Source organism: Melanaphis sacchari, unplaced genomic scaffold (assembly GCF_002803265.2).
Source record: "Melanaphis sacchari strain LSU unplaced genomic scaffold, SCAv2.0 Contig51_pilon_pilon, whole genome shotgun sequence".
Taxonomy (NCBI): Eukaryota; Metazoa; Arthropoda; class Insecta; order Hemiptera; family Aphididae; genus Melanaphis; species Melanaphis sacchari.
Window position 1 is genome coordinate 807,503 of NW_020271353.1, and position 23,490 is coordinate 830,992.

A 23,490-nucleotide genomic window follows, 5' to 3' on the forward strand; every position below is an offset into this window, starting at 1 on the left:
TAGTCGAATTGATTGTCTTCAAATACCTACGTCCTACACGATAGTTTTGACTTTGTGATGGACACAAATAGTGTGACGTTACGTAAACGGTTATCAGTTTATAAGGACGATATTATATTATATGTTATAATACCAAAATCAGACAGAAACATATTCAAATCCTGCAAGCTTTTCTAAATGTAAATTTTATATTTATACACGTACTCTTTCGTATACGAATAGAACGCTGCATTCCAATCTTGCGTGAAAACGCGAACGTCTAAAGTGGTCTATTAGTATAAAATCATTATAAAAAAATACCAACAGGTAATATGTATTTTTTAACATTATTATTAAATTGTACAGTTCACTGATGGGTAATGTTTTATAAATAAATTATTAGAAACAAATAAGATTATTAGTCACAAAAATTAAACTTGATTACCTACCTACTGATTTACGGATTACTGAACTAAAAGTATTCACCTATTTCGAATAAATAATGCACAAAAACATATTTTTAATTTTAAATGACGTTTTTCACCAAGTATCTATTTTGTCAATCATACCATATAATCAATGCTTCTGGTAAATTGCTGTTTAAAAAATATTAATAAAAACGAATCAAGCTTATTAATTTTACTTTTAATAACCTCATTTGTGAACAGAGCCGTGTTAAGATGGAAGTTGTATTGTACTATTGTCCCCGTGTGCCGTAGTCTTTTAAGAGTAATCGGACTTAATATGCTAGGTACCTACTTATGGCCTCGAAAACTAAATAATATGTTATAGTTATAATTTTATAAATCAGCGGTTCTCAAACTGTGCTCCGCGGAGCCCTAGGGCTCTGCGAGAGTAGTCTAAGGGCTCCGTGGCTCCCTGAGAATTTTTGTATTAATTAAATTTAAATTATTAAATTATTATTATATTTCTTAGTTAAATTTTTATTTTTATAATCAATATTATTTAGACCGTACCAATATGAATTATTTTAAACGTTTAAAACTTTAAAATATTTATAAATCCACATATTATGTCATATTTTGTGTCATTGTCAAAATGAGATTAGATAAAAGTATGGGTTTTTCATTCATTTGACATGTTGTAAGATAATGATTTAGTTTACTTATCTACAAGAGTACAATCTACATTCTACGAAGTTCTAATAATTTCTTGATTCTTCAGTCATTACTCGTTATTCATCGGCCGCTAACGCAAATATTGTTATTTCGGTGTTTATTCGTATTACGTGTTTCTTATTTTACCATCAATTGTTTTTATTGTTAACAATTTTTTTTGTGAATAAAAATACAAATGGATCGTATATATTCGTATTTTATAGAAAATAAAAATATAAAGCAAATCATTTACAATTTTTAATTGCAATTACATAATTTATTTATGAATTTTTGTTGCCTCATATAGACATTTCTGATCTTTGGGGCTCCGTAATTTTTTTTAGGAATATATGGGCTCCGCGAACAAAAAAGTTTGAGAACCGCTGTTATAAATAATATGTAAGCAAAGGACACCGGTGAACGACGACGGCGGGCGATAAAGAAAAACCCCTTCTCAATAATATTAGATATAATTACGGAATAAAACTAACTATTTATAAACTGATAATAGTGATATTCATATAATAATTATTTATAATATTACCTACGTTTTATTTCCCGGTAATATTATTATTATTATTGTTGTTATTGTCATTTGTCAGCCGTGATCGTTTATTTTGAAACATAAATGATGAAAAACAAGTTGAAAATTTACGAGTCAAATGTTTATGTCTATCTAATCGTCGTCTATGACCGACTGGCGGCTGACGAGTAGCGACTGTGTAATGTGCACTACGCCGTAGTGCTGTACTACTCAGTTATTCTTATTTTCTATTAGACATTCGTTAAACGTTGTGCGCCTTTTTCATTTTCATTTTAATCCATTTACGTTGTAAGTTGTAAAAAGAAAAATTGTAATCTTGTGTTTATGTTTTGTTGAGACCAAATTATTATGAATGAGAAATTATATATATGGTCAAATGCTTATTTCTGGTCAGTGGTCACGGTATTAATTCATTTAAAAAAAAAGTTATTCATTATTTAATTTACTTGTTTTTTTTTTTCAGATAATGTCCAGATATTAATAGTTGGTAAATTTGAATGTACAAGCATTAGAATCTAATAACCTAGATGAGATTAACATACACGATGTAAGTATTTAATAATTTATGTATTTAATTAATTTATAATTAATGCAGATATTATATACCTATTTATAATATATAGATTATAGATATATTCTTATTATTATAAAATGCATGTTAATCATTAATCAAATAACCAACTTTTATTATTTTTATATATCATCATTAAATATGTTTAACAATATTATAAACAAAATGGTTAATTTTTTTAAATAATAACAAATGATTATTGAGTATATAAATAATTTATTGAAACAATGAAATTTTCATTAAAATAAATATGTTAAACAATAAATAATATAAGTAAAATAAAATATAAATATTGCCTTATTACAGAAAAAGTGTTAAATAATACAACCATTTTTGATTTGAAAAATCATCGTTAGGTATAAAAAGAACTTTACTGACTATAATGATATAATATTATACTAATACACTACAGTGGCGTAACTATAAAATTCTAGCCCATGTTCAATATTATTTTATAGCCCCTAAATATCGTTATGTGAATAAAATTAAACAATTACACGTATATATAAAATGTATAATTATATTATGTATTATAATACATATAATTCATAAAATATATCATGATTAATTAAATAATACTTAAAGATAAAATAAATGACATAATAATATGTATTAACATGAAATAATTTATAAATTACGTTGTCAAAATTTTAAATATATTTATAACGTAAATGTTTTTTTTCTTGCCTTCAAATCAGCAAATTGTCTTATAAATTCCTTTATATTCATTTGTTCAGCTTCTTTAGCTTCAATGGCTAAAATTGCTAATTCACTGAGATGTTTTTATTGTTGTGTGGATCTCAAATAATTTTTTATTATTTTCATTTTCGAAAATGACCTCTCTGAATTTGCTGATGCTACGGGTATCGTTAAAAATAACAGTAAACTTGTAACTACACCTGGAACACTTGAATATATAAATGGCTGATTCATTAAAAACTCAATAAATTCTTTTATTGAATTTAATTTTGCTAGTTCTTCTTTTACAATATTCATTCAAACTAACATAATTAATTGTAGTGGGAACTCTGTAGTTAAATCTGTATTAAATTTCTTTTGGAGTTTATTTGAATAATCCATTATTTCATTAACTGGGAGATGTAATAATATATTAGAGCTCAAAAAGTTAAACAAATTACATATTTCATTCATTCCTTCGAACCGATTATGAAGTTGATTGCAATCCATATCAAAAACTTTGTTATATATATTAATTTTAAAATAATGTTCGTTATTTTTAATCTAAAATCTTCAGCTAATTCGTCAAAATGTTTTTTTGATATTTTTCTTCTTTTATTAAAAAATTCAGCTTTTACATTCCATTTATTAGCTATATTGACAGCATCAGTTTTGGCTTTTTCGTAATCATTTCTAAATTTTATGTTCTAATGATAATATTCTATAATATTCTACCTGTTTTATGGACGATTTGATTTATTTTTATACTCTTCGTAATATAAAAGTTTATGGTTTTATCGAAGTATATTATTTATTATAAAATAGTTTAAAATTATTAACAAAATTTAAAATTTTAATATATTTTAAGCAAAATATTAAAATTCTAGGACCCCTTTTTGGACCGTCTAAGCCCTGGGCCTCGGTGCAATGCACACCTATGAACCATGTAGTTACGCCACTGATACACTAGCTAATGCTCAGTTTTATAAGATCAGAAATATTCGGGTATAATCGGTATAGAACACTGTGCAAAAACTATTTTTGCCATTAAACTGATCCAGTGAAATGGATTTTAAATAGTAATATAATAAATTATTAAGTACATAATAAAGTATCAACTCATTTGGAGAGCCTAAAGTTTAAATCAACTTTATGTAAAATTGGCAAATATTTAGATATTTTCCTAGGCAAGTACTTCCTTGAGATTACATAATAGTGAACAAAAATCTTGAGATTGGATTTTATACTCTTGTTCAGAAATTTATTTTAGTATTTTTACTGTCTTCTATTTTATCAAAATGAAACTTTATTTAGTCATCAAAGTAAAGAATTTATAAACTGGGAAAAATGTTTAGACTAAGTTATAAATCATGGAAAAATCGAATTTAGTTAGATCAGTGAAATTATAGTTTTCCCTTGCAATCTGAAAATCTAGAAACTATAGACAAGCAGCTTAAAACTAAAATCCAAAAAGAAGAATCATATTGGCAACAAGTAATTTGTCATTTAATTGAAATTATTATTTTCCTATCATTTAAGGGTGGGCAACTGGCAGCCCAAGAGCTTTTTTAATCTAGCCTGTGCTACGTTTTAAAATGACATAATACAATTTTAAAGTAAAAAATTTAAATTATAAACAAAATAAATACTAATTAAAATGCATATATTTTGAATGACCCTTTTTTTTTGCTTTATTTTTTTTTTAAATTGGCCTTCTAGTAATTTTGTGTTACCCATCTTTGATCTAGGATGTCTTGAATTAATCGCTAAATTTTTTCCACTTATTTCTACACATATTTACAAGTATGCAAATAAAGGTAAAGGAAATGTATCATATTTGTCTAATATCATTTGTAACAATTTTATTTTATTTATAAATAAAACTGCTTTAGAAAATATTGTTCATGAAACCAAAACTTCTAAATATTTCTCAATTATCGTAGACTCTACTCCTAATATATCAAAAGTTGATCAACTTAACAGTCCCAATAAGATGTATACTGATGATGGTTCATCTTTTGAAAGTTTTTTAGGATTTTTACCTTCTCTTGGTCATCAAGCAAAAGATATGGAATTGGTTATACTTCATAATTTTTCTGACCTTGGGATTGACATCAAAAACTAGAGTACAAGGTTATGACAATGCTCAAAACATGTCTGGAATTTATTATGGATTATAATTCTACATAAAAAAAGTTCTACTTGTTAAAGTGTACTTCTTAATTTGTACCATGCTCGATGCACTCACTAAATTTAGTTGGTACATCTGTAGCCGAAGAGGTTAGTGTAGGTAATCGATTTTTTATAATCACTCAAAGTTTGTTTACTTTTTTTCTGGTTCTACTTTACGTTAGAAGATCTTAAAAAATGAATTTAATTCTATTCCTAATACAACAATACTTGAAAATATATGTTCTACAAGATGGTTATTAAGATATTTTATTTGCAAATTAATAAAAAAAAAAAAAAAAAATGGTTAAAATGGAATAATTTTTGTTGTATTACAAAATATATCAGAAGATGTAAATCAGAACCTACTACAAAGTATAAAGCATTAGCTCTGTTAGTCTTGTGATCACCTATTTTTGAAAGATTTAACATGGTCAGCAAACATTTACAATGTGTTAATAAAGATTTATCATCCGTGGTAAAATTATACAAATCACTTGAATTATTTATGAATTAAAAAATAATTTTAAAACTATATTAAATTTAGTTGTAAGTATTTATGAAATGGATTTGTTTCCTAATGAGTCAAAGATCTATATAATAAGAAAACAGTTAGTAGTAAAGTCGTAGGGAAAGAATGTGAAAAAATTTTGCCCCGGGGCATTGAATTACTTGACATTGCTTTGTAAAAAATATCTACAAGTACAGTTTATTACTAAGATTGTAACAATAATACATTATAAACATTACGATATATTTTTCTTGTTTGTAGAGACACAATATTATAACTTCCTGTTTAAAGTTAAATAAGTTGTTTTTTGGCAAATGCTGAATTATTCTTATTTCAGAATCAAGTTTACTTTTAATAAACATACATTTTATAGAGAAGAGAGCATATTTATTTGATTTTATTTATTTGTCCTCCTACAGGTTTGGTCACATTTAAAGTTTTTTAGTTTTAATAATATTTAATACTCATGATTAAATGATAATCTAATAATATATATTGTATTTTTTTATTTTTCAATAGTATCTATCTCTTAAATTTTTCTTCTTTAATTGATTGTCAAACAGCTTATAAAGACAAAACCTTGAAATAACAGCTAATAATAGATTTAAGTTTAGTGCTTGTAGCTCAGCCATAGACATATTATTATATAGATTTCACGTTCTTCAAATCTTCCTAAAGGTTATAAAGTGCCTAAATTGTAAGAAAAAGATAATTAATACTTGTACACATGGTGAGATCTAAACTGTATTTTATTTTTTACTAAGATTCATATTGTTTTATGATACGTTTTCATCATACAATTTATTGTATTGTCTATATAATAGATATATATAGGCGTAAAACTTGAGATTAATATTTAATGATTTTACTTTTTAATTATTAACAGGGCACAAATTATTACTATTTCAATTTAAATATGGTGCTAACTTGTACTTTCAATTCATGATAAGACTCATGTATAAGCCTATGGTTTTTACCATAAATACCTAATCAAATTTTACAGTACTTTCCATCTGTAAATTATCAAAAATTCATTATAAAACTTACTTATTTACTTTCATATACGTAATTATTTAGGCTTACAAAAATATACATAAAAATTAAGAATCAAAAAACATTAAAAAGAATATATTTAGTGGTATAAGATCAATTACACTTATTACATAATTGTTTACAAAATAACTTAAGACAATAAAAACTTATTTTTTTTTATGAATCACAATAAATATTTAAAAATGGTAAAATAATTTTTCTTATAATTTAAACCCTGTATAAGAGAAATATTTTCAATTTTACTAAATACATTCTAATAATTATAAATCATAAATCACAATGAGTAAGGGTCATTTAATAGAGCATCCACATTAAAATCATTGACTTTATGTGTAGTTACTTCTTGGTTATTCTGTTGATCTGAAATAACCTCTTCAACGTCTAAATCTGTTAATACAGGTAATTCATCCGGACATTGACCAGCTAAAAATAATAGTAATTAATATTACAATGCCAAATAAAAACATTTAAGACATTTTAGATGAGGAGATCCTAATAGTATGAATAGTAATTAATAAAACACATGAAGCAAAAATCACATTAAATTGGTTATGAGGTGGAAATACAACTATTTCAATCGGTTATTAAATAATTTATAAAAAATCTTAATTTGATTTATAATGATTTTCTAAGAACTTATTAGCAAATTTATTATTCTCAGATGTAATTTCTGAAAATAATAAATGTGGAATTTCAAACATAATATTATGTATTACATTATTAAAGTAGCAATTTTAAATAAGTTAAATGTGACAATATTAAATATAATTTACAATTATTGAAGTATGTCCTCCATATCAAAAATATGCTAGGTAGATAAATAAAAAATATTTGTTGTTTGTACATGACAACCACACTAAAAATGGTGTACACATAATTTTAAGGTATCAATATTAAATTTAATTAATTGAATTACTTAGTATAGGAATATTAATATTGGCATCAGTTCTAGTTAGTTTATCCATATTCAATATTTCAGCAGCTGTTCTTTCAATCATGTTTTTCCATGCATTTAATCCGGTATCCTATAAATATTATGAAAAACATGAGCTAATAATCTAAAAGAATTTTTATACTTGGTATTACCGTATGAGTTTTGAGTTTGTGAATTTTTGCTGAAAAATGTGATCCATCTTTATGTTTTCTCAGTCTACCTTTAGGATTCATTGCAGGTAATAGTGTTTTGTTTGATACATTTGCCACATTATTTAGTTTCTAAAAATCATGTAATATTTAAAAATACAATTCTATCTATACATATTTATAGACATGTTAATCCAGCCTTCTGAATATTTTAGTACATATATCCACTTAATTTAATCTCTATATTACTACGTGTAATTGTGTCAGTAACTTATCATTTATATTTTTATTAATATTTAAAACGTTAATGTTTATTTCCCATAAAACTTTAAAATAAATTATTTAAGTTGGTCAACTCAGCTTTATGTTAACCAGTAAGATTCTTTCGATTCCTTCATAGTATCCTAACTATAAATTAAATAGTACTCTAGTTCATTATTTTTTTCACTTATATATTTCCCAAGATATAAAATGAGTCTTGTATTTTATTTTGTACATTTTTTTATATTTAATAAAAATTATAAGAATATTATTATTAACAAGTTTTATACCTATGTATATTATAACTATAAAAATTATGGTTAATGAATACAGTTTATTATTGTGAAATTAATATAAATAATATCATTTTATGTTTATTTATAACTTAACTTTAATATTTCAGAAATAATGTTTTTATTATTATCTATCTCTTTCTTAAAATATGATTGCTTTATTTGAAAAAATAAACTTAATTTATGAATTTACACGACCAAGTAACAAGATCTGTTAATTAAGAATAAAAAATATAAGTAAACTATAATGACTGAAGCAATATTATTTAATTATTTAAATATTGTAATGTAAACACACCATTTTGCACGTTTGTCAATAGAGAAGTTCAGATGAGCTTCAATCGCCAGAATCACTAAATTGTTCATCATGGTAGAATTTTCAAGATAAAGTATAATAACTCATTTTTAAACTAAAAAAATTCTGCTATCTTCATTTTTTGAGAAACCTACCTATGAAAATATATGGTTGATTAATTAATATCTACCCATATACTTTAACACGAATTAAACATTATTTTCAGTATGATTTTAATGATAACAGAGTATAGTGAATAATAAAATTATTTTATTTTTATTTTTTTTTTAAAGTTGGTTGTTACTAGCTATAAATATTTATAATTAGTTTCACATTAGGTGATTAATTAGATGTAAGATTCAATCTGTATTTGAAGTAAATAAACAATAGAAATGAAACTGCTGTTTTAATATGAAATATTAAAATAACGTCAATAAATAATCATTGGAATTGAGAGTGTATTAACTAATAGTGTATTTGAATAATGCTACTTGGGTTTGATTTTGGATAAACATATAAACATAAAATGAAACTAAATATCTATTGCACCAAATGTAATACAAGATGAACGTTTATAACGGTGAAGATTGTAAATTAAAGAAACAATTAATATTAATATATTAAGCAATCAATGCAATTACACTGAACAAAAAGATGTATTTTTAAAGTTTAATTATACAGTAGACTTCTAATTGTTTAATTTAGATGATCAGATTCATGCTATTAAGTATTCATTACAATAAATATTGAGATACTTTAGTATAAGGCAACTTCTATTATTGAACTAACCGAGCAAACGTATAATGTCACATTGTTACAAAAATTAATTTAATATTTTTTTAAGAATAAAAATATATTCTGTATTACATTAGTTGGAGGAGATTTATGTAAACCGATGTCCTTTGCCATTTTGATTGCCACTTGGATATCATCAACCTCAATTGTGCTCTTATTAGCAAATGTTGCACATGATTTGGCTTCTTCCAAAATTAGTGATATGGATTCTAATCAACCAAATTATAAATTAGTCATGGAAAAAAAATGTATTGTTTCAAAACAATTACTGTAGTTATTAAATTCCAACAGGTGGTTTACGATATGTTCGTCGCAGTCACGTATTCCTAAATTTTTCATCATTGCCACAACGACTTGAGAATCTTTAAGCAACAGTTTTCCTTTCGGGGGCGACATGATTTTGTCGTAAACCCAAACCCGATAAAGTATCGCTGATCTTCCGATTCCTAAGAAATAACTAAATATTATAATTTATTCTCACATTACTAAACAATAAAATAAAAACAAATAGAACACATTGATACCGAATTAAAAATGCTTAGAATTACAAAAATCAGAAATTAAACGAAAGATGACATTGCACAATGACACACAACAAAGCATGATAATGTAAAATGATAATCAGGGGTTCGCATTTTAAAAGGTTTATTGATTTCAAATTTGATACCTACGTATGATTAGGCATTTTATACTCCCGCCATTATTTATGTTCGAACTATCAGTTTTTAGTAATATTACTGTTTAGTGTCGATCGGAGTGGCACGAATTTACAATTTTATAACTATAACTATTGTTATTTTGTTTATTATTTAAATTTAAAATTAGATCTAGTTAGTTCCTTGAAGTGAAAAGTAAAAAATTCTCAGTACTTATTAAAATTACGGGAAAAAAATTATTATGAAAATAGGAGTAATTCCAGTATTTGACAAAATTATAAAATTTTAGTTTAACTCAAAAACAAATAACTTTAGATACTTTAAATTTATTTATTTTTGAACTGGTTATAGGCTTTTGAATTTTTTATTTTTATTTCGTTAGTAAAATTATTTTTGCTTGATTATAAAACTAAAATGTAATGAAAAAATCATTACAGAATTTATATTTTATTATTATTTTATTATATATATAGGATGATTATTTTTAGTTAGGTACTTAACTAGATTTATATTTATAATCTTTCAGTCTGCCAAATATTTTTGTGCCGAATAAGTTGTTTCAGTGCTCGTTCTTTAGGGTCGGCCACACGAAAACTACCCCGTGGCTGTTTCGAATCAGTGATCATCAAAATAGTAAAAATATTTGGCGAGCTTTTTAAACAAAAAAGGTATCAGAGTAACTTGCTTAGTTTGAAAATGTATGGCCAGGCCCCCACGTCGAATTTTTAATATTTGTTTTAAATATTTTTACGGTTTTATACAAAACTTCTTATAACAAAATTTATCACAAGCTATTTAGTCATCATTCATCAAGATTAATAATTTATGATTATATATTGTTTTCATTAATACAATAAAAGGGAAAAAACAAAAATATTTTAATTTATCTATGATATAATTTTATTTTACAATCTTTGAGACAAGCAAATTCTGTAGTAACGTCATAATCGACATTTTTATCGAAATCAAAGCATTCTCCATAAATAAAAAAAAACAAGTGAATTTAATTGTTCCAAACTCGTTGATCTTTCTTTTTTAAATTATTTTATAGTTAACAACTTAAAAAAATGCATAAATTATTCAATTTTTGTAGTAAAGACTTGAAAATTCAATAGAAAATTCCTCCCTCCAAAATGGCTCACAGTAAATATATAAACATAATTTTGTTTTTAGGTAATTGATAACTTAATGATAACTTAAATAATATGTACAAGAAATCACATTAAATTGTTCATTAAATAACATAAAAATCAAACGTGTTTTCCGAAATAATAAATGCAGAATTTTAAACATATTATGTTAAAGATTTTTAGAACAGCAAGTTTAGAAATAAGATAAGTATGGCAATATTAAAAAGTATTTATGTCTGCTATATAAAAATATATTGGGTAGGTAGGTAAGAAAAAAATGTATTATAATATAATAATTAAAATTATAAATCTATTTATACTTACAAATTAACTTGCTTACTAGCTTACTAAGTATTCAAGTTATGTAATAACATATTTGTTCTTACATATTTTGTCTATATATTCATATAAACAATATTACAATACAAAAAAGTGTTACAATTTTATCTAAATGATTAATAATATATTAAGTTTTGATTTTTAATTATTATATATTTGTAAAAGTTATTAAAAAATTTAAGTTATAGCTGTAAATAAAAATATTAGTTTAACACAGTTAAAATGAGAATACCTACTTATTTAGTTTGTATTGAACAATTTAATCCAATATAAACGTTTTTTTTTAATAATAATTCTATTAACACAAATTACCGTTATTAAATCTGTAGTAATCTCAACAAACATCAAATAATGGATGTATAATATACAGAAGAAATGTGATTCTTATTTTTTAATATAATCAATAATCATAGAATTATTTTTTACTCATTATAATAGAATTTTATTATATCATTGAATAATATATAAAATGTATGTTTGAATATATATTAACTAATTAATTCACAAATTTACTCTTTATATATTTTGTGTACTTGTTATAGTCCATTTAAATTGGTTAAAATCTCTAAATGGTATGGTATAGTAAATGAAGTAAAATTGATTACTAATCAACAATTAGTATCAGTACATTTGATTAATCAGGATTATCAATCGACTTATTTTGTACAATTCCATTACTCAATTACTAATAACCACGAAGTGGAATCCATAAAAAAAATTGTTTATGTTGTTTGTTGTTTAAATGGCATGTAGAGAGTTAGGTCAACCAGGATAACTATAAAATGCTGGGTTCTTTTGATGTTTTAACCTTAAAACAATGAAGAATCAATCAAAATATGTTTTTATTATAATTCATCAATAGCAATATTTATAGACGGATTTAGGTATGTGGTGGTCCCTGGCGGAATGCATTGTGGGGGCCCCTTATACATAAACAAGAAAATATATTATTTTATTTATTAAATAACATGTATTATCATATTTAGTAGTAGTAACAATTTACTACTTATGTAATAATAAATAATTATTAAAACAATCAAATCGAGCAATTAGTATAAGTAATATCATAATATTAAAAGTAATTAAATAAAGAATAATAATAAATAATAAATAATGTCAAGTAATTAAAATTAAATACCTGGAATTTTTTTTAATTTTATTTGTACATAATTATCAATAATATTTTGAAAATCAAGTTTTCTTAAAATATCAGATTTAGAGCTCATTATCGCTAGTTAATTGAGCCTGTCACCATCCATAAAAGTACAAAGTCTATTTTTTATGTACTTTAAATTAGAAAATGATCTTTCACTACTGCTGTTTGTAATCATTAAAATAAGATAAATGTGAAGAACTACTACAGTTTGACATTAAAATCCAGACCCACGTGTGCATATATCTTGAAACACATTTACTAATTACTAATGCGACGGTACACACTGATCACGGACGCCAACGCTCATTATCCGTAAACGAGCGAGAATACGTCTATTATTAGTTAGTAAAATAAAAATTCTTAAATGTCCAAGTAAAGTTCAATATTATTTGATTATATATGTGTAAACATAAATAAAATATTTTTCCTGTATCCTAATTTAAATATCATACAATTGTGGGGGCCCTTGGGCTTCAGCCCACTCAGTCTTCCCCTAAATCCGGCCCTGGTAATATTGATTGCTCATTTCGACTTTAATGTCTACATTTCAAAAATTCTATTATAAATACTAGAGTCAAAGATACTTTTTATTTAAAAATAATTAATACAAAAATAATATGCAAAATGTATTAATTTGTAATTTTTGATTGTTTCATTGTCATTTCTTTGGGATTAAATATTACTTATTATTTTTACTCTAATTTTAATTTTAGTTAAAACTTATTATTATTATAATTATTTTTATCAGTTTTTTTTTTTTTTTTTGTAATAATTACTATATTGTGATGAAGTAATTCTGTGTGTATTTTATAATGAGTATATAATATATAATATTATATATATTAAAAGTGTCACAAAAAGACAAGATAACTTAAATAATAATACAATTATCAACTGTAGAACAATATAAATTGCAGAATTGATTTCAAATGATTAATATCATAATAAAAAAAGTAAAAATTTATAATCTTAAATATTACTAACTACAAATCAATCATTATGCTAATAGGGCTGAAATGGTTGTATTTTTTACAGTGGTGTGCAATTAAGAAAAGAACGTTGTTTTTAGAGTTAAAAGATAGCATATTAAAAAGTATACCTTTTCATAATTTGGAGCAATCAGAGTTTTATTATCAATTAATGCTTTAAAAAAAAAGTATTCTTTCTTGGTTAATTTTATGCGAAATGTACATAATGAAGCCAGAAGGACATTAGTACAGATAATATAAAGTTTCTAATTATAAAAATGAACTAATTTTCATAATTTAGAATTAGACTATACAATATAGGCAACACAAAAACCCAATAATATTATTTTATTCGCTTTTGTTATATATAAAATATAAATCAGTAGTTAATTGTAATACAAGAAATTCTTTTATATACACAATATACCTATGGCTCAGCAATGGTGCCGCTCACAACGGTTGCAGCCGTCAGCCACCGCCGCCGCCGCCGCCGCGTACGTAGTACCGCCTGAACCAGTCGTGGCCGCTGCCGACCGTTCGCACACGCGCAAGACGCCGCCAAACGACATTTACATCAGCCTGCGATGAAAAAACGACCGGGTGATAAGGCACCGCCTTGATTTGTTTATCAAGAACAAGCATGAATGCAGTCGCCGCGTATTCTCATCGTTAGAATGCGCTACGTGCTACGAACAATAATAATCATTATTGTTGTTAGGACCACACTGAGTGGAATCCAAAGATTCGGGAACAAAACTCACTACATCTGGGGATTGCATAGGTGGGAATCCATTATGATATCACGGGGGCTAACATTTTCAGCGTCGAAATGAACAATGGTGGTGACTGGTGACGAAACTCCCACACACCTACTGTAGATACGAAGAAAAAATGTCTAGTTCATATAATACATTTTTGTATACATACACAAGCAATTAAAATATTAATATTATATTTATATCGGTAGTTAAAAACAATATTTTAATTTAATTTTATTGTATTTATCGTAATATTAATGTTCTGTAAACTGTTGTTTTTTTCTTATAAAACGTATTAATAATTTATGTGTTGTCAATATTTTTTTATGGGAGTTTTTCAACACTTAATATCGATAAAGTATTGAAATAATTTTGAATAATTAATGTTCTTGACCATGTTCTCGTGGTTTATTGCAGCAAAGCTACGCTCACAAGTGGCTGAACTGATCGGTAATGTTACCGCCACTTTACATGTCTCCTAAATGGAAGTCGATTTTATCGTAAATACTAACAAAACACAAATTTGTAACTGTCATTTTAAATTTGAAATTAACTATTCTCAAAATTTAATTTGAAAACATTGTTAAGTGCAACAGCTTATTTTAAACTTTTCAGAGAAAATTTTTTTCCGTATTTATAATTACAACATTCAAAACTTAAAAAAAAAAACATTCTTTCTGAAATTACTTTCAATCGAGTCTTGTTTGAATTTTAAAATTTCATAGGAAACTGTATACTTTGAACAAATTGTTAGATAGAACGTTTTAAAAAATTTTCAACAATAGCAGTAGTGCGTGTTGACGCGATTGCAATATTTTAAATCGATTTACCAATGGAAAATAGTATACTTAGTCTTTATACATAATCTGGTAGTTTTAAATGATTCTTCGCCATTTTTCTATATATTTAAATATACTTATAACTCATTTCATTTTTTGGCAAAAGTACACTATGGAATGTCGGCCTTCAATTATTTACAGTTAATTAATAGTTAATTACAATTTGTCTAAAAAAAAAAATGCTCAATGTTAGGGGTAAACTTCATGTACATAGGAAAGTGATCTGCTTTTCTATTCGCCCAACACCAATCATCAGCCATGTGTATAATTACGCAGTCGCAGTATGACAGTAAGTGAGCAAGTAGCCCCATTTATTTACTATTATTTATGTCATATGGCCTACTCATATATTGTAATTACCTACTTTAATTTAAAAATCGATATGACTTAATATGAAATATTATAATTTATAAGTAAAAGGTTAATAGTGAAATATAATATTTATTATTATACGTACTCACATATACTTTTAATGATGGACAATAAATAACTTATAGGTTAAATAAAAAAAACAAGAATTTAATTTCATAATTATTCGGGTGTCATAGACTAAATAATGTATAATTAGTATTTTAGTAGTTTCAAATTATTTCAAACACAAGTTAACATGACTACTATTTTGAAAATTCAAGTCACTTTCTGAAAATATATATGTATCATTGACAATTATCTAAATTAAGATGGGTAAATGTTATAAGAAATACATTTTTCGTTTATTTAAATTAAATATATATGTATACACTATATATTGTGTCAGTGGCGTAGACAGAAATTTTCATTGCGGGGGGGGGGGGGGGGGGGGGAGACATATGAACACCAAAAAACTAAAAAATATTTGTATAAAAAAAATTATTTTATTTTTCTACAAAATGGTATCAATCTACAATATAATGTCTATTTTTCTAGATTTATGTGACATAATATTAAGAATTTCTATTTTTTCTATTTTCGGTATTTTACATAAAGTATATATATACATACTAAAAAGTCCATGGGGGAATCCATCCCCCTAAACCCTCCCCCCCACCGTGTCTACGCCCATATATTGTGCATCGCATACCATGAATCGTTAAATATGAAGAATACAAGTATATAATATTATGAGTCTTTGACCGGTAATTAGCGCCCCTGGTTGCGTTCAAACGTATTCAAGATTTTTATTGAGAACATTGGAGTGTGTCGATACGAACCGGTTGCATAATGAACTATCAATAAATTATACGTGTAATATACTAATATATCAGTGAAACGTACCAAACTATCGACCTGTATCGTTACGTATCAAATTTTACACATGTTATAAACATAAGCTCCTTGATAAGATTTCTTTGATTGAGGTTAAGTTATAGGTCAATATCGATGTTAATAGTCATTGTCCGTGACAAACTGAATTAATCTCTTAAGTGATCGCATATTTACAACAGATCAACGAATCTTTCTTGTAACAACAGTCATGGCTAGAAAATCATCAACAAAGTTTTGTTATCCCCAAAACTTTTGTATTGCGTGTAATCTACCAAAACAGAAACTTCAAACATCTTTACACTCGTAAGTATCGCTATTAACTTTTTATGGTGTGTGGGTATAATAACACGTTAGTTAAATCAGTAGTATTTCATTTTGTATTAGATTTCCATCGTGTCCAAAAAAACGGCAGGACTGGATACACGAATGTAGATTACCAGAAGAAATAGTTTTACCAAATAGTAAACTTTGTGCCAACCACTTTGCGCCAACATGTTTTAAACCCGATATAAAGAGACGGATACTTCATCGTGATGCTGTACCGACAATATTTAAACATTTAACAACAAAAATACCAACAAGAAAACCCGAAAGTATTTTATTTATTTTATTTTTCTTCAAATAATTATTACTAATGAAGTTTTTGCTTCTATAATGAATTTTCATATAACTTTTTTATTTTTATTTATTTTTTTTTTTTTGTGTTACTATTACATAATTACAAGTAGGTGTAATTTATTAGAACTCGGTAGTATTTAGTCTACCTAAACACAAGCCGGATTAAGATAAAATATTACTGTAGGCATGATTTTCCAGGCGCCCTGTAATGCTACTTATCTAATTAAATAAATTTGTTTGAACACATGCCATAAATTTACCCAATATACCTATAGTATCAAAATATTTAGAAGTTAAAATAATGTACAACAGAATTTATGCAAAATGATATGCATTGTGATAATATAAAAATTTTAAATTAATTTTTTTTTTTGTGCCTTAGATGTAGCAAAATCGTTAATTAATGAATCCATGTTTAAAGGTTTTAAAAGATCTACTTCAATATTTAATTAAGCTTAAGTATTAAGACTATAATTTGTCATTGATGATCTCGTGTAATTTTTAACTTTTTTTAGTATGGAAAATGAACACTCCCCAGTGCAATTTGCTACAGCAGTACACAAATATATTCTTATTACTATTTCTAAATTTGGAAACATTTCTTTTAGAGTTTCATCTTTGATTAATTTTAACATAAGACATGCTGAGAATGTATCACAATTTTCTAATAAATTTTTTTTGTGTTAAAATTAATTCTCTAAAGTGTAATCATTCTGCTTTGAGTATCTTGGAATTTTCTATATCATTTGGAAATTTTTGAGCCAAATTTTGACAAATTAGTTTTATATAATGAATACTATAATCTTTGTATAATTTTGAAATACAATCATACGTTTCAAGAGCAGATTAATATGCTTCACATTTTCTATTTAACTGCGTCTTTAACCCATTAGTTATTACAAAATTAATTTCAGTTTCGTAGTTCTGTTTTGCATAAAAAAAAAGATAAATTTTAAATATAAAATTATTTAGTAATGACATTTTGAACAGTGTACTTTTAATTTAATATATTAAGTAGGTACTTAGTACATTCACATTTATTTTTTTTTTTTAATGTTATACCCATTACAAATAATATAAATAGTTATTCAATAAATATCAAAATATCTGACAACCGCATTAAAAAATGGATGATAAAAATATTAAAAATTTTAATTAAAAATATCATTTACTTTTTAAAATTAAAATAATTATTAACATTAGTGCATAACTTGAAATTATAGATACAATAGAACAAAACAAATAGATAATAATTTTCTTATTTCTTTTACATTTTTTTTTTTTTGTCATTCAAATATGACGAACTACCGCCTAGTTCAACAGAATTTTTTTTTGTAAATATTCAAATTGAACTCTTATTATATTTCAATATTTCTCCTAATGATGAATTTAGTTGTACAACTATACCAAGATCAATATTTACAGATTGAATTTTTTATTTACTTCATTAAATCTTAAAATAAAAATAATATATTAATATTAAGCTAGATTCTGTTGAACTAAACAAATTAAAATAAAGCAATAATAAGTAAGCTCAAACCTTGTACGTGTTGAGTTCCATGTGAAAATCATTATCCACGTGTCTAGCTAGGTCAATGCATTAAAAATTTATTTAGTTTCTATTATATAAGTCGGTTTTTCATTTTTATTTTGAATAATATATATAAGGGCATCTTTAATATTTTTAAATGAATTATATAAAGCTTTACATGTGTCTATTCGAGTACTCCATATTGTCACACAAAGACTTAACAACTTTACCTTTTTCAGTATGTTCTTCTAATATCAACCAACAATTAGAAGTGCATGATAAAAAATTGTAAAACTTTTGAAGGAAATCAAAAGAATATAAAGCATAAGTACATTTATCAACAACATTAGTTCCAATTAAGTTAAATTAATTTCCAGCTCAGGGAATATGTTCAGCATTAGTATTTAATTCTTAAATTATAGCTTGTAAGCTGATTTATAAGCCCGACATATAAGTAATATTGTTATAAGTTTAACCACAATAATCTTTTATGGAAATTTTCAAATCAGAAAGTGTTTGGATGATTACATCTTTAAACTCTTGAAACTTATGTTTAATATAAGACATAAACATTAGAAATTGTTAACAGGTTTACCATTTGAACATACATATATGATAGTAAAAACTAATTGATCCTTATGTGATACATCAGGTGAAGAATCAATTATTATCGAGTAATGTTTACTTCTTCTAAGTTCTTTTAATATGTAATTTATTAAATAGTTTTGTGATAATCATAATTTAAGATTAACACTGTGTTTAGATACTCGGACGTTTGTGTATATAATGTGTACCTGGTCGTCTGTAATGCATATTGTATATACACAAACACACAGGTATCTAGACACAGCGTAAGATTTAAAGGTATTCTGTAATTAACCTATTAATTTGTTAGCATTTAAAAAAATTCAAATACACATAAAAAATACAAACACAATTTTAATTTCAATTTCAAGAAAAAAAATTAAAATTAAAATTGGGATGCCACACTATGTGATGTGTGTTGTCTTCTCCATTTGATATTTTTTGGCACTCTAAGCAAATGCCTATTCTGCCTTTACGTTAATCCATGCCTGCATGTATTCTATATTCTTATAAAATTGTAATATGATTACAGTTTGTAACATAAACATAGTAAATCTAGCAAAATAAAAATATAAATTATAATTTATTACTAATTAAGTAGGCATTGAATGTTTGAATTTTAACTATAACAATTTTAGAACTCTTGGAAATTTATAATAAAGAGTTTAATAATAAAAATCAATTTAAAATACATTTCTGATCTATAAAAGCCCTTCGATAGTTTTGACTATAGATTTCATGTATTCCCTTTAGTAATAAATATAATATGATATACCTAACATTACTAATTATTATTTATTAGCAATTATTATTATTAAAGTTGTATGGTTCAAACAGATAGTTTAACATTATTAATCAAATATTAAAATTATCATAAAACAACAATTAGTTAAATAAACTAATATTTATATACTTATATAAACTTATTTCAATATATCCTTATAAATAGTTGCTAAAATAAATAACTTGTTCAATATAATATTTTTTTTTGTGAGCTATGACTTATAATTGAGTTCTAATAATATACATTCTATGATTTCTTTTTGTTACAGTAGTTATTACTAAAAAACCAACGAAAAGGTCCAATACTTGTATTGTGTGTAAATCAACACGAAAACATTTAAGATCCAATTATTCTTTGCACGCGTAAGTGTTGCTTTTAATTGTTCAAGCATGTGAGGACAAGAATATGTCAGTCCAATAAGTAATATTTTATTTTGTATTAGATTTCCGATATGTCTAAAAGAACGGCAGGTTTGGCTGAACCAATGTAAATTAACAAAAGAAGTCTTACCAAGCCATAAGATATGCTCTTACCACTTTGAGCCAACATGTTTTAAACCTGGTCTAAAGAAACGTACGCTTTATCCTGATGCTATACCGACAATTTTTGATGAAGATTCAGATTGCAAAGGTATTATATATTTTTTTCCCATAAATTATTGTGATTGGGTTGACCAGGTTAAGGTTAGGTATTATTTGTATAGACACATTTTATACCATAAAAATGATACAATTTTCATTATTGAGAGTAGCTTATAAAATAACTAGTATGTATTTTATTTTGAGAAAAGACCCAATAGATTAATTTCTAAGAAGTCTATTTAGTTGTACGTCATAACTAGAGCACAGATTTGTATGCACTAAAAAGTATCAAAATATGCAGTAAAAATCATAAAAACATGCAACAAATACGCAAGAAAATTTTTTTATTTATATAAAATTCACAAGTTAAATAACTTATAATAATTTTAATACCAAGTGTACAAAAAATGTTGTTTTAATATACAATGCATTTCAAATTTTTTAAAAATATGCAGAAATATGCAAATAAAATTTCACAATTAGATTCAACCAATAATGATTTGTGAAGATAACTAACAAAAATCCAAAAATGTGAAAAAGAAAATAATATGCGATTGCATATAAATATGCGTTGTGGTTATTATTTAATGCCAAAAAAATTATTTTTAATATTTCTACTTGACAAAATATTATTTTTTACATTTTTTTTTTCAAATTTTGCTTTAGTATACAAAAAATTTCACTATTGGATTCAAATTGTTACAATTCTTAAAAATAACTGTCAAAAATTCAAAAAAGTAAAAAAAAAAATATGCACTTGCATAGAAATCTGCACTCTAGTCATAACACAGTATGTGTATTTTTCATAGTTTTACTTGAAAATTATTTTTATTATATTAGGCCGTCAATTTCATTTGTATTACTTAAAGTTCTGTATAGTGATCAACAAAATGGAAAAAATTAATATTAAATCACTAAAAAGTTATTTTTAACTTTTGTTTGTCTGAAGTTATTTATATTGTGTTTTGAAATTTATATAAAAAATTATAAAATTCTATAGTTCTATTATTTAATTTCAAAATACAATAAATCTAAAATTTATCATTAAATATTCCCATTTTGTCACTAATTTATACTAGAATTAATTTATATTTAAATATTCATCAGTGAGAAAAGTTCATGTGGTATAAACTTTATAAAACCATAGAGAACTGTTGTATAGTAATAGTTAATAATATAGTAAATACAATAAATATATTAATATAGTTTATTTATTATTTAATCAACGACTATGTCTAGTCATTGAAAGCACTATTTTTTTTAAAAAAAAACTAGAGTAACTAAATCATTACTGTAGACAAAAAAATTTAATACAGTTTTCGTACATACTTAAATTTTATTTTTTCTAGCATCTGAAAGCTTGTGAATTCTGGATTGTAACTTTTTAAAAGTATCAACTCTTCTTTGTTATACGACTCTTTACAGATGTTATAGTAACACATTTTGTAAGAAATTGTATTTACTATATGTAAGATGTTAGAGACTAATACATATTTCATAAAAACTTTTGATAATCAATTGATAAAAAGTCTCTTTACTTATTTTCAAAATAATGTGGTGATTTTGTTTTTTTTTTACTGACATTGTCATTCTGTAGTATAACTTTTTCTTCAAATACTGCTTTTTAATCTGTATCATTAAATTGATTTTTCTTTTAAAAGGTTCAATGAGTTGATTGTTTAGAAAATGATTAATGTTGTATTAGCAACTGAATTTTATGTGTTTATAAGTTATTTAGTTGGTACCTTAATTAACAGTAACAGACATAAAATCAGAGTCTAAATCACCGACATCAAAATCATCTTCATTGTTAACTGAATACATTAACACTTATTATTCAATATGTTTATGATATGTAAAGATGTTGTGCTAGTAATAGAATGTTATGTGAATATAAATTATGTTGTTCCTCGAGTTACTATAACATGCTCTAAATTATCTTAAAGTAATAACTCGTATCAAATATCTTACAAAAGTTGATCTATAAAAATTATTTTATTTAAAAAAAGAAATAATGAGCCTAATATTAGAAAAATACATAATCCAATTATAGTAAATAATATTAATTTTGAGTATTTTCCTATACTTGGTAATGTATAAGGTGTGATTCTTGTCCATCATTAGTTTTGTATTGATTATTTTTGACATATAAAAAATTGAGTTACTAGTACTAATTATATTTTTAACTTGAACTTAACTATACTTTATGTAGATACTGTGATTATTATTGTTTTATTATTTATTACAATAAAACTATATAGTTATTGCATGATAACTCCTAAAATTATTTATTTATTTCAAAAATGATACTAAAGCAAAATTCACCTTTTTTTTTGGGGGGGGGGGGGATTATATAAAAGTAAATTTTTATAAAAATGTTGATTACTGTGTTTGACAGTATACAGCTGTACTATATAATTTATAGCTGCTGATACGTTTGTAGAAAATAAATTTCAATTTTGAAATTTAAAAATTATTTCAACTTGTATATGTTAAATTTCTAAGTATATACATTAGCAACATTTTACTGTAAAAAATAATAGTTAAATTTCAAATATAAATTATTAATCTGATACTTATGTAGTCTTAATGTTTTGTTTGTATAAGAAAAGTAAGATAAATTATTTTTCTGTTTTAGAAGTTTGTTTAAAAAAAGCGGTTGTTGTTCTTACGCGTATTCAACGGCCTAGACCCTTAGATTTTAAAAATGCTAAAACAACAGAAGAAACTATGCATTTGTGGATGTTACACCAAGCATTTTTGAAATATCATATAAAAATATTTGAAGAGAAAATAAGAAGTTCAAAATAAACGGAAAAGAAATAGAATTTTACAAAAATAAATATGAACACTAACTAAGGCGTATAAATCAACTATAAAGGATAAAAGGAAAGTAAATTAAGAAATGTATATTATTATAAATACATTTTTTTTTTTAATTTTACCAGGA

The 23,490-nt window shown here is 24.8% G+C and overlaps 2 protein-coding genes across 5 annotated transcripts; one reads left to right on the forward strand and one right to left on the reverse strand.

Annotated features, from left to right (window-relative positions):
- The first annotated feature begins 1,726 nt into the window (after positions 1-1,726).
- LOC112599480 (THAP domain-containing protein 2-like) lies at positions 1,727-23,490 on the forward strand. 4 transcript variants are annotated; one of them, XM_025346400.1, is made up of 7 exons: positions 1,727-2,043; positions 2,105-2,188; positions 16,621-16,744; positions 16,826-17,034; positions 20,228-20,321; positions 20,402-20,589; positions 23,179-23,490. In XM_025346400.1, exons 3-7 carry the CDS (start codon positions 16,650-16,652, stop codon positions 23,349-23,351), a joined length of 759 nt encoding a protein of 252 aa, XP_025202185.1. In that variant the 5' UTR covers positions 1,727-2,043; positions 2,105-2,188; positions 16,621-16,649; the 3' UTR covers positions 23,352-23,490. The 4 variants fall into 4 exon arrangements, with proteins under 4 accessions (XP_025202185.1, XP_025202184.1, XP_025202183.1 ...); XM_025346399.1 differs by having other exon boundaries at positions 1,727-2,030; positions 16,546-16,744; XM_025346398.1 differs by having other exon boundaries at positions 1,727-2,030.
- Positions 6,857-9,770, reverse strand: LOC112599481 (transcription initiation factor TFIID subunit 9-like). Its single transcript, XM_025346402.1, has 5 exons — positions 9,620-9,770; positions 9,423-9,559; positions 7,710-7,838; positions 7,540-7,648; positions 6,857-7,046 (listed from the first exon to the last, which is right to left on the reverse strand). Exons 1-5 carry the CDS (start codon positions 9,744-9,746, stop codon positions 6,898-6,900), a joined length of 651 nt encoding a protein of 216 aa, XP_025202187.1. The 5' UTR covers positions 9,747-9,770; the 3' UTR covers positions 6,857-6,897.